Here is a 13,493-nt window from a genome sequence, read left to right as displayed (position 1 = left end):
CACCTTGTGTTCTCCTGGATATGGTCGGCGGAAGTGAGGGAGGGGAAGAAAAATAAAGAGACTCCCCCCTTAAGTGCTCCCGGAACCTCCTCTAATGTGACATATTCGTCCTGGTTGCTCCAAGGCGGCACCAGGTCGGGGTGGGTAGTTATGCCCTCGGGCTTTGGGTTCGAGGGAGTCAACTCTCTTGAAGCGTAGGGACTGCTGGGGGACGAATGTGGAAAAGTAAGCAGGGATGGCAATGAGCCTGGGATGCTTGCGAGCGCGGGTTATAAGCTCGACAATCGCGCGTCATTCCCCTGCCTCCCCCGCCGAGTTCCGGGATGGTTCACGCCAGCAGCGCGCGAGGCTTGAAGAGCAGGACGTGGCGCGCTTCTGTTAGGCAGCTTCTCGTCAGCGCGGCCCTATGGATTCCCAGCTGGTTGAGGCTCGCGCTTTGGAAGCCGAGATCACCGCTCTGAGGCGGGCGTGCGTGGAGCCGCCGGCGCCCGGGGAAGACACCTCCCGAGTTCGGTACGTGGCCTTCCTCAGGCCCAGTGGGAAGGGTGAAGATCTCTACTCCAGGCGCCCCGGACCTCCCCACAGACTTTTCCCGAGCACCAGACGTGGGCGGGAACTCGTTATCTGTCTCTTCCAACAGGGCTGAGAGTGATGAGTACACGCGTGGACCCCGTTGTAAACATATTACCATATATTAACTGATTTAATCACACTCATGGGGAAGGTGTTTTCATTTAAGGTGTTTCATTTCATTTCAAGGTGTTCTCTTCTCATGCTCGTAACTATCAAGGTGAAAGTCTTGCTTATCTCCTTAGCAATCTTGCCTTTAGTGGACAGCAGTATCTAGTTGGAATTTAAAAACTCTGGTTTCATGGTATTTGTTTTTATGAGTCACCTAACTGTGGCAAGTGATACTGAGTTTTCGCTTACGGTAGTGATACGAAATTTCCCTTGAGAAATAATTTAGGTAAAAGAATAAGTTGATATAAAGAAGAGTAGGCAATGTAGTCTATAGGAGAATTTGGCAGAAGCTGCGAAGGTGATTGTCATATACTGCAGGAGGGGAAGCATCCCTGTAAAGCAAGTGGGGGAACTCCCTGTTTAAAGGCGAACAGAGCCATATGCACTAATAGAAATAACTGAAGAGTGCCGTCTACCATAGAGGGATGGCATCATGACGTCTTTGTTACTACCAATAGCCATGGTCTGTTAATTACTTACTAAGTGCTAGACTGAGAGATGCAAACGTCTTTATGTGCATCATCTCTTTTTAATACCTACGACAATCCTCTGAGTTAGGTGCTGTTGTTAACACCGTTTTAGAGTTAGGAAACTGAGGCTCAGAGAAATTAAGTTGCTTGCCTGAAGTCTCAGAGAAGGTAAGTGTTAGAGCTGGATTGGAACCCAAAAATCAAACTTCAAAGCCCAGGCACTTTGCTTACTGGAAAAGGAGAGAAGGGATCCATGACAGTTAATTATGTACCTGTTGTCTCAAGCTTGCAAGCTGCTTGAAAAGCAGAAACTTTCTTCATTTTCTGGTCAATTCTAATTTGACATAGATGCAGAGAGAATAAGATTTTCCTGAACTAACTGGACAAGAGTTGGTTGAAATTGGGAAGGAGGAGTTCTAAAGAAAATGTTTGCAGGCATGTTGGAAGGAATCATGAAGGTAGAGGAAGCTGTAACTAGTAAAAGGGAGAGGGAAGTAGGTGAACAGGGAACAAATATGTTCCTCTGCAAGTGAGTGTGTAAATGTATCAGAATGCTTGCTACTCCAGGGCTGCTCCACAGATTGGAAGCTTTAGCATCACTTGGGTTGAACAGAAATACAGATTTCAGCCCAATCCTGACCTACTGAGTCGGAATCTGCTTTTTAACTAGACCGTTGATGATTTTATGCATTTCAGAAAGTTTGAGTAAGCACCATGATGAAAGATGATTTCCTTACTGGCCGCAATAAGGGGGCCAGTAAGGAAATCTGGCCTTACATTTAGGTCTTTAATCCATTTTGAGCTTATTTTTGGCCACAGTAAGGGTCAGGATAGTATGTAGAGTATCCATGTAACCTGAGTCTCCTCAATGATAAAGTTGAGAAAGTCGGAAGAGTCCAAGGTGTTTGGATTTAATATAGTTTTTTTTTTAATTTGTTACTTTTTTTTACATCTTTATTGGAGTATAATTGCTTTACAATGGTGTGTTAGTTTCTGCTTTATAACAAAGTGAATCAGTTATACATATACATATGTTCCCATATCTCTTCCCTCTTGTGTCTCCCTCCCTCCCACCCTCCCTATCCCACCCCTCTAGGTGGTCACAAAGCACCGAGCTGATCTCCCTGTGCTATGCGGCTGCTTCCCACTATCTATTTTATGTTTGGTAGTATATATATGTCCATGACACTCTCTCACTTTGTCACAGCTTACCCTTCCCCCTCCCCATATCCTCAAGTCCATTGTCTAGTAAGTCTCTGTCTTTATTCCTGTCTTACCACTAGGTTCTTCACGACATTTTTTTTCCTTAGATTCCATATATATGTGTTAGCATACGGTATTTGTCTTTCCCTTTCTGACTTACTTCACTCTGTATGAAAGACTCTAGGTCCATCCACCTCACTACAAATAACTCAATTTTGTTTCTTTTTATGGCTGAGTAATATTCCATTGTATATATGTGCCACATCTTCTTTATCCATTCATCTGATGATGGGCACTTAGGTTGTTTCCATCTCCTGGCTATTGTAAATAGAGCTGCAATGAACATTTTGGTACATGACTGTTTTTGAATTATGGTTTTCTCAGGGTTTATGCCCAGTAGTGGGATTGCTGGGTCATATGGTAGTTCTATTTGTAGTTTTTTAAGGAACCTCCATACTGTTCTCCATAGTGGCTGTACCAATTCACATTCCCACCAGCAGTGCAAGAGTGTTCCCTTTTCTCCACACTCTCTCCAGCATTTATTGTTTCTAGATTTTTTGATGATGGCCATTCTGACCGGTGTGAGATGATATCTCATTGTAGCTTTGATTTGCATTTCTCTAATAATTAATGACGTTGAGCATTCTTTCATGCGTTTGTTGGCAATATGTATATCTTCTTTGGAGAAATGTCTATTTAGCTCTTCTGCCCATTTTTGGATTGGGTTGTTTTTTTGTTATTGAGCTGCATGAGCTGCTTGTAAATTTTGGAGATGAATCCTTTGTCAGTTGCTTCATTTGCAAATATTTTCTCCCATTCTGAAGGTTGTCTTTTGGTCTTGTTTATGGTTTCCTTTGCTGTGCAAAAGTTTTAACTTTCATTAGGTACCATTTGTTTATTTTTGTTTTTATTTCCATTTCTCTAGGATGTGGGTCACAAAGGATCTTGCTGTGATTTAAGTCATAGAGTGTTCTGCCTATGCTTTCCTCTAAGAGTTTGATAGTGTCTGGCCTTACATTTAGGTCCTTAATCCATTTTGAGCTTATTTTTGTGTATGGTGTTAGGGAATGTTCTAATCTCATACTTTTACATGTACCTGTCCAGTTTTCCCAGCACCACTTATTGAACAGATTGTCCTTTCTCCACTGTACATTCCTGCTCCCTTTATCAAAGATAAGGTGACCATATGTGCATGGGTTTATCTCTGGGCTTTCTATCCTGTTCCATTGATCTATCTTTCTGTTTTTGTGCCAGTACCATACTGTCTTGATTACTGTAGCTTTGTAGTATTGTCTGAAGTCAGGGAGCCTGATTCCTCCAGCTTCGTTTTTCGTTCTCAAGATTGCATTGGCTATTCGGGGTCTTTTGTGTTTCCATACAAATTGTGAAATTTTTTGTTCTAGTTGTGTGAAAAATGCCAGTGGTAGTTTGATAGGGATTGCATTGAATCTGTAGATTGCTGTGGGTAGTAGAGTCATTTTCACAATGTTGATTCTTCCAATCCAAGAACATGGTATATCTCTCCATCTATTTGTATCATCTTTAATTTCTTTCATCAGTGTCTTATAATTTTGTGCATACAGGTCTTTTGTCTCCTTAGGTAGGTTTATTCCTAGATATTTTATTCTTTTTGTTGCAATGGTAAATGGGAGTGTTTTCTTGATTTCACTTTCAGATTTTTCATCATTAGTGTATAGGAATGCCAGAGATTTCTGTGCATTAATTTTGTATCCTGCTACTTTACCAAATTCATTGATTAGCTCTAGTAGTTTTCTGGTAGCATCTTTAGGCTTCTCTATGTATAGTATCATGTCATCTGCAAACAGTGACAGCTTTACTTCTTCTTTTCCTATTCGGATTCCTTTTATTTCCTTTTCTTCTCTGATTGCTGTGGCTAAAACTTCCAAAACTATGTTGAATAAGAGTGGTCAGAGTGGGCAACCTTGTCTTGTTCCTGATCTTAGTGGAAATACTTTCAGTTTTTCACCATTGAGGACGATGTTGGCTATGGGTTTGTCATATATGGCCTTTATTATGTTGAGGAAAGTACCCTCTATGCCTACTTTCTGGAGGCTTTTTATTATAAATGGGTGTTGAATTTTGTCAAAAGCTTTCTCTGCATATATTGAGATGAATATATGGTTTTTCTCTTTCAGTTTGTTAATATGGTGTATCACATTGATTGATTTGCGTATATTGAAGAATCCTTGCATTCCTCGAATAAACCCCACTTGATCATGGTGTATGATCCTTTTAATGTGCTGTTGGATTCTGTTTGCTAGTATTCTGTTGAGGATTTTTGCATCTATGTTCATCAGTGATATTGGCCTGTAGTTTTCTTTCTTTCTGACATCCTTGTCTGGTTTTGGTATCAGGGTGATGGTGGCCTCATAGAATGAGTTTGGGAGTGTTCCTCCCTCTGCTATATTTTGGAAGAGTTTGAGAAGGATAGGTGTCAGCTCTTCCCTAAATGTTTGATAGAATTCGCCTGTGAAGCCATCTGGTCCTGGGCTTTTGTTTGTTGGAAGATTTTTAATCACAGTTTCAATTTCAGTGCTTGTGATTGGTCTGTTCATATTTTCTATTTCTTCCTGATTCAGTCTTGGCAGGTTGTGCATTTCTAAAATTTGTCCATTTCTTCCAGGTTGTCCATTTTATTGGCATAGAGTTGCTTGTAGTAATCTCTCATGATCTTTTTTATTTCTGCAGTGTCAGTTGTTACTTCTCCTTTTTCATTTCTAATTCTATTGATTTGAGTCTTCTCCCTTTTGTTCTTGATGAGTCTGGCTAATGGTTTATCAATTTTGTTTATCTTCTCAAGGAACCAGCTTTTAGTTTTATTGATCTTTGCTATTGTTTCTTTCATTTGTTTTTCATTTATTTCTGATCTGATCTTTATAATTTCTTTCCTTCTGCTAACTTTGGGTTTTTTTTGTTCTTCTTTTTCTAATTGCTTTAGGTGTAAGTTTAGGTTGTTTATTTGAGATTTTTCTTGTTTCTTGAGGTAGGATTGTATTTCTGTAAACTTCCCTCTTAGAACTGCTTTTGCTGCATCCCATAAGTTTTGGGTCGTTGTGTTTTCATTGTCATTTGTTCTAGGTATTTTTTGATTTCCTCTTTTATTTCTTCAGTGATCTCTTGGTTATTTAGTAGTGTATTGTTTAGCCTCCATGTGTTTGTATTTTTTACAGTTTTTTCCTGTAATTGATGTCTAGTTTCATAGCATTGTGGTCGGAAAAGATACTTGTTATGATTTCAATTTTCTTTAATTTACCAAGGCTTGATGTGTGATCCAAGATATGGTCTATCCTGGAGAATGTTCCATGAGCACTTGAGAAGAAATTGTATTCTGTTGTTTTTGAACGGAATGTCCTGTAAATATCAGTGAAGTCCTTCTTGTTTAGTGTGTCATTTAAAGCTTGTGTTTCCTTTTTTATTTTCACTTTGGGTGACCTGTCCGTTGGTGAAAGTGGGGTGTTTAAGTCCTCTACTATTATTGTGTTACTGTCAATTTCCCTGGTAGTTCCATTTTTCACTTTCTGAGGACCCTCCATACTGTTTTCAGTAGTGGCTGCATAAATTTAAATTGCCACCAACAGTGCACAAGTATTCTTATTTCTCCACATCCTCACCAACACCTGTTGTTTCTTGCATTTTTGATAATAACCGTTCTAAGAAGTGTGAGGTTATGTCTTTTTATTGTTTTGATTTGTATTTCCCTGATGATTAGTGATGCTGAGCACCTTTTCATATACCTCATGGCCTTCTGTATGTCTTCTTTGGAAAAATGTCTGTTGAAATCCTTTGCTCATTTTAGATTGTATGTGGATTTTTGCTATTCAGTTGTATGAGTTCCTTATACATTTTGGATATTGACTCCTTAGGGGATAAATAAGTTGCATATATTTTCTTACATTCCATAGGTTTCCTTTTCACTTTGTTGATGGTTTCCTTTGCTGTCTAGAAGCTTTTTAATTTGATGTACTTCTACTTGTTGTTTATTTTTGCTTTTCTGGCCTAACATTTCGTGGCAAATCAAAAAAATTATTGACAGGACCAATGTCAAGGAGCTCACTGCTTATGTTTTCTTCTAGGATTTTTATAGTTTCAGGTCTTTAATCCATTTTAAGTTAACTTTTGTGTATGGTGTAAGATAGTGGTTCCTTCTTCCTTTTTCTTCTGGCTGTACAGTTTTCCCAACCCATTTATTGAAGAAACTGTCCTTTCCCCATTGTGTATTCTTGGCTTCTTTGTCATAAATTAATTGACCATATATGAATGGGTTTATTTCTGGGCTTTTTTTTCTCTTCTGTTGATCTATGTGTCTGTTTTATGCCAATACTATATTGCTTTCGTTACTATAGCTTTGTAATCTAGTTTGAAATCAAGACTTTTGATGCCTCCAGGATTGTTCTTTCTCAAGAATTCTTTAGCTATTCCAGGTCTTTTGTGGTTCCATACAAACAGTAGGATTTTTTCCTATTTCTGTGAAAAATGCTATTGGAATTTTGTTAGAAATTGTATTGAATCTGGTGATTGCATTGGGTAGTATGGACATTTAAACAATATTCTTCTTATCCATGAGTATGGAATATCTTTTCAAATATTAGTATTTTGTCAGTTTCTTTTTTCAGTGTCTTATAATTTTCAGTGTATAGGTCTTTTACCTCCTTTGTTAAATTTATTCCTAGGTATTTAATTCTTTTTGATGCAGTTATATATGGGATTGGTTTCTTATTTTCTTTTTCTGATAGTTTGTTATTAGTGTATAGAAACACAACAGATTTTTGTATTGGTTTTGTATCCTGCAACTTTACTAGTTTGTTTCCTAGTTTTAACAGTTTTACGGTAGAGTCTTTGGGGTTTTCTCTAAATAATATCATGTCATCTGCAAATACTTAGTGTTACTTCTTCCTTTCTGATTTGAGTGCCTTTTATTTCTTTTTCTTGTCTACCTGTTCTGGCTAGGACTGCCATTACTATGTTGAATAAGTGTGGTGAAAGTGAGCATCCTTTGTCTTGTTCCTGAACTCAGAGGAAAAACTTTATGCTTTTCACTGTTCAGTATGTTAGCTGTGGACTTGTCATGTGGCCTTTATTATTTTGAGGTAAATTTCCTCTATACCCACTTTGTTAAGAATTTTGATCATAAATGGATGTTGAATTTTGTCAGACATTTTTCTGCATCTATTGAGATGATCACATGGTTTTTAATCCTTCATTCTGTTAATGGGGTGTATCAGACTGATTTGCAGATTTGAACCATTCTTGCATTCCTGGACTAAATCCCAGTTGTTCCTGGTGTATGTTGCTTAACGTATTGCTGAATTAGCTTTGTTAATGGTTTGTTGAGGACTTATGTTTATGTTCATCAGGGATATTGGCCTTATAATTTTCTTTTCTTGTAGTGTTCATGTCTGAGTTTGGTATCAGGGTAAAGGCCTCATAAAATGATTTTGTAAGTTTTCCCTCTCTTCTGTTTTTTGGAAGAGTTTGAGAAGGATTGGTTTGCTTCTTTAAATATTTGGTAGAATTCACTAGTGAAGCCATCTGGTCCTGGACTTTTATTTGTAGGTAGGATTTTAAACACTAATTCAATTTCCTTATTATTAATTGTCTGCTCAGTTTTTCTGTTTCTTCATGATTCAGTCTTGTTCTATGTTTCTAGAAGTTTTTCTGTTTTATCTGGATTGTCCAGTTTGTTGGCATATAATTTTTCATACTTTGTTATGACGTGAGTGGTTTCGTTTGTGTTTCTGTGGTGTCAGTTGTAATGTCTCTTCTTTCATTTTGATTTTATTTGTGTCTTCTCTCTCTCTCTCTCTCTTTTTGATTATTCTAGCTAAAGTTTTGTCTTTTTTTTTACTTTTTGACTAACCAGCTCTTGGTTTCCTTGATCTTTTCTATCACCTTTTTAGGCTGTATTTCATTCTTTTCCTTCTCTGATCTTTGATATTTCCCTCTACTAACTTTGGGCTTCATTTGTTTTTTATTTGAGATGTTTTGTTACTGCTTTTTATTGCTATGAACTTCCCTCTGAGAATGACTGTTGCTACAGCCCACAGTTTGGTGTGTTTTATTTCTGTTTTCATTTGTCTCATGGTACTTTTTTACTTCTCTTTTGATTTTTCTTTTGACTCATTCAGTCATTCGGTAGGATGTTGTTTAATCTCCATATATTTGTGAATTTTCTAGTTTTCTTGTAATTTATTTCTAGTATAATATCATTGTGGTTGGAAAAGATGCTTGATATAATTTCAGTCTTCTTAAATTTATTAAGACTCGTTTTGTGGCTTGACATATGGCTTATCCTGGAGAATGTTCCTTGTGTGCTTGGGAAGAATGTGTAGTCTTTCTTTTGAGTGGAATATTCTGTATATGTCTGTTAAGTTCTTAAGGTCTAAATGTGTCATTTAAGACCAATGTTTCTTTATTGATTTTCTCTTTGGATGATCTACATGTCGATGTAAGTGGTGTGCTAAAATCCCCTACTATTGTATTGCTGTCTATTTCTCTCTTTAAGGTCTGTTAATATTGTTTTATATATTTAGGTGCTCCTATATTGGGTGCATAAATATTTACCACTGTGTCCTCTTGTTGGATTAACTCCTTTATGATTATATAATGACGATCTTTGTCTCTTATTACAACTTTGTCTTAAAGCCTTTTTTTTTCTGATGTAAATATGCTACTTTAGCTTCCTTTTAGTTTCCATTTGGATGGAATATCTTTTTCCATCCCTTCACTTTCAGTGTGTATGTCCTTACATCTGAAGTGAGTATCTTGTAAGCAGCATGATGGGTCTTTTGTTGGTTTTTAAATCTAGTCAGCCACTCTGTGCTTTTTGATTGAAGAATTTAGTCCATTTGTATTTAAAGTAATTTATGATAGGTGTGTGCTTATTGCCATTTTATTTTCTGGAAGTTTTGTAATTCCATTGCTCCTTTCTTCATCTCTAGCTCTCTCCTTTTGTGATTCGGTGATTTTCTATAGTGGTATGCTTAGATTCCTTTTTATCTTTTTTGTGTCTACTGTAGCTTTTTGCTCTGTGGGTACCATGAGGGTTACATAAAACATGTTTATAACGTCTGTTTTAAGTTGACAATAACTTAAGTTCTAACACATTCTAAATCTCTGCATTTTTACTCCCTCCCCCAATGTTTTATGTTTTTGATGTCACAATTTAGGTCTTCTTATATTGTGTATACCATAACAAATTGTTGTATTTATTGTTGTTTTTACTACTTTTGGTTTTCAACCTTCATATTAGCTTTTAGGTGATTAACCTACCACCATTGCACCATTAGATTATTCTGAATTCTTCTATATATTCACCTTTACCAGTGAGAACTACACTTTCTTGTTTCCTGCTTCTACATATTGACCTTTTGTGTCAGAGAAGTTCTTTTAACATTTCTTGTAGGGCCTATCTGGTGGTGATGAACTCCTTTAGCTTTTGGTTGTCTGGAAGACTATCTTTGCTTTAATTCTGAAGGACCACTCTGCCAGTAGGGTATTATTGGTTGGCAGTTTTTATCTGTCAGCCTTTGGATATATCATGCCACTTCCTTCTGGCCTGCAGAGTTTCTGCTGAAAACTCTGATAGTCTTTTGGGGTTCCCTGGTACATAACAAGTTGTTTTTCCCTTGCTGCTTTTAAGATTCTCTCTTTGTCTTTAACTTTTGATATTTTAATTTTAATGTGTCTGATGTGGGTCTCTTTAGGTTCCTCTTATTTGGTACTCTCTATGCTTCCTAGATCTGATGTCTGTTTCTTTTCCCAGGTTAGGAAAGTTTCCTGCAATTATTTCTTCAAATAAGTTTTCTGCCCCTTTCTCTCCTCTCCTTCAAGGACCCCTATAATTTGAAAGCTGGTCCATTTGTTGTTGCCCCATAAGTCTTTTAAGCTATTTTAGCTTTTTTTCTTTTTCATTCTTTTTCCTTTTTGCTGTTCTGATTGGATAACTTACATTGCCATAATTTCAAGTTCACTGATCCTTTTTACTGCTTCATCTAGTCTGATGTTGAACCCCTCTATTGAATTTTTCAGTTCAGTTATTGTAGTCTTCAGGTCTATGACCCCTACCTGGTATTTTCTTATAGTTTCTCTCTCTTTGTTGAAATTCTCATTTTGTTTATCCATTGTTCTCCTGAGCTCTGTGAACATCTTTATGATCATTATTTTGAACTTCTTATAAGGTAAATCACTTACCTCCATTTGATTAAGGTATTTTCTTGAGGCTTTATCTTGTCCTTTCATTTGGAACATATTCCTGTGTTTCTTCATTTCCTTGACTCTCTGTGTTTGTTTCTATGTATTAGATAAAACAGCCCTCTCTTGCAGTCTGGGAAGAGTGACCTCGTGTAGTAGATGAACTTTATTGTTCAACTCTGTCTTGGTTTTCTCTCAAACCTTGGTGTTGTCCAAGCAGCCTATTTATTCTTAGCTGCTCCCAGTAGTTGAGGGTACCTCAAGACTTGTCAGTGTCGCAAAAGGGAGGTTCTCAGTCAGCAGGTAGATTCAGGCTGATTGGCAAGAAGAAGCTCGGAGGAGCTTTTTGCTTTTTTTTTTTTTTTTTTTTTTGGCAGTACGTGGGCCTCTCACTGTTGTGGCCTCTCCCGTTGCGGAGCACAGGCTCCGGACGCGCAGGCTCAGCAGCCATGGCTCACGGGCCCAGCCGCTCCGCGGCATGTGGGATCCTCCCGGACCGGGGCACAAACCCATGTCCCCTGCATCGGCAGGCGGACTCTCAACCACTGCGCCACCAGGGAAGCCCCCAGGGAGGAGCTTTTAAAGTACACAAATATACCTCGAGGGAAGACTGCTCCCTCTGCCCTGAGCCCTGGTAATAGCCAGGTAAGAAGTGTTTCTTTGTTTGTTACTTTTCTTTCGAAATCGTGAACATAAGCCCTGCTGGCCACCAGAGCCAGGCTATAAAGGGATGTGTCCTCTGGACAGCATTCACAACAGTTGGGGTGCACAAGCCCCTGTCTTGGAGACACTGATGACTTGGGGCCTGGTCAGATGGAAAACATGAAGGGTAGCATCCTCTGGCCTCCTCAGTCTCTGCAGAGGATTGTAATTGGGCCCTGAATGTGTGTTTAATGATAAGCCTGCCACTCAGGTTCCAGTTCTGAAGACAAGCTTATTTGTCTCTTTCACAGTAAGATTAGGCCTGCGTTTTAGTCTGCTATATCTCCACTGTGCCCTGGGGCCATTAGTCATTTAAGAACTATTTCTCCTTTTGTTACAGTGCTACGGGACCCACAATAAGTTCTGCTGTAAGTTCTGTTGACTGCCAGAGCCCAGTGAATAAGAGGTGTCCAACTGGGCAGCAGCCACAAAAATCAGGGTTCCAAAAGAGTGCACAAACTCCTTTCCAGGAGATACTGGTGATATGGAGTAAGACAGAGAGAGTACAAAGATGATGCTCTGGCCTCTTTCTTTGGAGGTATTTAAGTAGGCTCTTGTATGATGTTAAATTAGAAGTCTTCAGGCCAAAGCTTTAAGGTAAGGAAGTAGGCCTCTTAAACAGAAACACTGGTTGCTTTTTTGTTGGCTGCCTCTGTGCTGGGTTCCGGGGTAGGTGAGTCTGCATGCATGAGCCCTTTAAGAACTGTTTCTCGGTTCCCTATAGTGGGGGTCCCCAACCCCTGGGCCACGGACCACTACCGGTCTGTGGCCTGTTAGGAACCGGGCTGCACAGCAGGAGGTGAGTGGCGGCAGAGTGAGTGAAGCTTCATCTGTATTTACAGCTGCTCCCCACAGGTCACATTACCGCCTGAGCTCTACCTCGTATGAGCATTATGGTAAGTTGTATAATTATTTCATTACATATTACAATGTAATAATAATAGAAATAAAGTGCACAATAAATGTAATGTGCTTGAATCCTCCCGAAACCATCCCCGCCCCGGTCTGTGAAAAAATTGTCTTCCATGAAACTGGTCTCTGGTGCCAAAAAGGTTGGAGACTGCAGCCCTTTAGCCTTGTGAATCTCATGGACCCAAGGCTTGTTGGCTTTCAAAGCTAGATATTTTAGGGGCTTATTTTAGGGCCTCTCAGGTGCTGGTCTTAAAATTTGGGGTGCCAGCTGTGCTGTTCACACCTTTCACTCCTCAGGGAGCAGGTCGGGGTTGTTAGTCCCTCTTGATTGTGGGTTGCCGTGCAACAGGTGGCTTTTATGTGGATTGTGTCTCAGCCTCTACTATCCATTTCAACATAGGCTTTTTCTCATTTGCCTGATGTGTTGGAGCTGCTCAGCTAGTTTTTGGGTTTCTTTCAGAGAAAATTGTTTCATATGTACGTGTAGATTTGGTGTGACTACGGGAGGAGGGTGAATTCATCATCCTCTTATGTAGCCACTTTGAACGTAGAACTATTTCTCCCTTCAACTGTCTCAGTTTTTGCTTTGAAATACAGTCAGCTCTGTATCTGCAGGTTTCATATCCACAGGTTCTGCATCCATGGATTTTGGTATTTGTGGTGAGTCAAGGAACCAATACCCTACAGATACTGAAGGAAAACTGTATTTTGATATCTGTCATTAGGTTTGTAAATGTTTATAATTTTTATGTCTTGCTGTATTGAACCTTTCATTAATATATATATATATTTTTCTTTGTCTCTTATAACCTCTTTTGACTTAAACTCTATTTTGTTTGATATTAGTATCCCCAGCCCTGCTCTCTTTCGGTTCCTTTTTGCATGGAGTATCGTTTTCCATCCTTTCACTTTTAGTCTTTGTATCTGAAGTGATTCTCTTATAGACAGCATATGGTTGAAGCCTGTGGTTTTATCAGTTCTTCCAAACTCAGTCTTTTGTTTGGAGGATTTAACCCCTTTACATTTAAATAAGTACTTATAAGGAGAGATTTATTTCTGTCATTTTGCTCTTTGTTTTTCTTGTGTGTGCCCTTAAGCTCTTTTGTCCCTCATTTCCTGCATTTCTGTCTTTTGAGAAGTGCTTAAATTTCTTTCTCATTTGCTTTGATAAACATTCTTTAGCTGTTTTCTTTGTGGTTATCAGAGGGATTATAAATAATATGCTAAAGTTACAACTCTCTTAATTTGAATTTA

The 13,493-nt window shown here is 38.6% G+C and overlaps 1 protein-coding gene across 1 annotated transcript in view; it reads left to right on the top strand.

Annotated features, from left to right (window-relative positions):
• Window positions 1-87: 87 nt before the first annotated feature.
• Window positions 88-13,493, top strand: part of CENPP (centromere protein P) — a 223,143-nt gene continuing 209,737 nt past the window's right edge. Inside the window, exon 1 of the mRNA XM_067744946.1 lies at window positions 88-513. Coding sequence (XP_067601047.1) covers window positions 407-513 — 107 coding nt within the window. The 5' untranslated portion in view covers window positions 88-406. The remainder of the gene's footprint in view (window positions 514-13,493) is intronic.

The sequence above is a fragment of the Pseudorca crassidens genome, chromosome 7, assembly GCF_039906515.1.
Source record: "Pseudorca crassidens isolate mPseCra1 chromosome 7, mPseCra1.hap1, whole genome shotgun sequence".
Classification (NCBI taxonomy): domain Eukaryota; kingdom Metazoa; phylum Chordata; class Mammalia; order Artiodactyla; family Delphinidae; genus Pseudorca; species Pseudorca crassidens.
The sequence above is the reverse complement of the archived record's forward strand: the minus strand, read 5'-3'. Positions and strand labels throughout refer to the sequence as shown.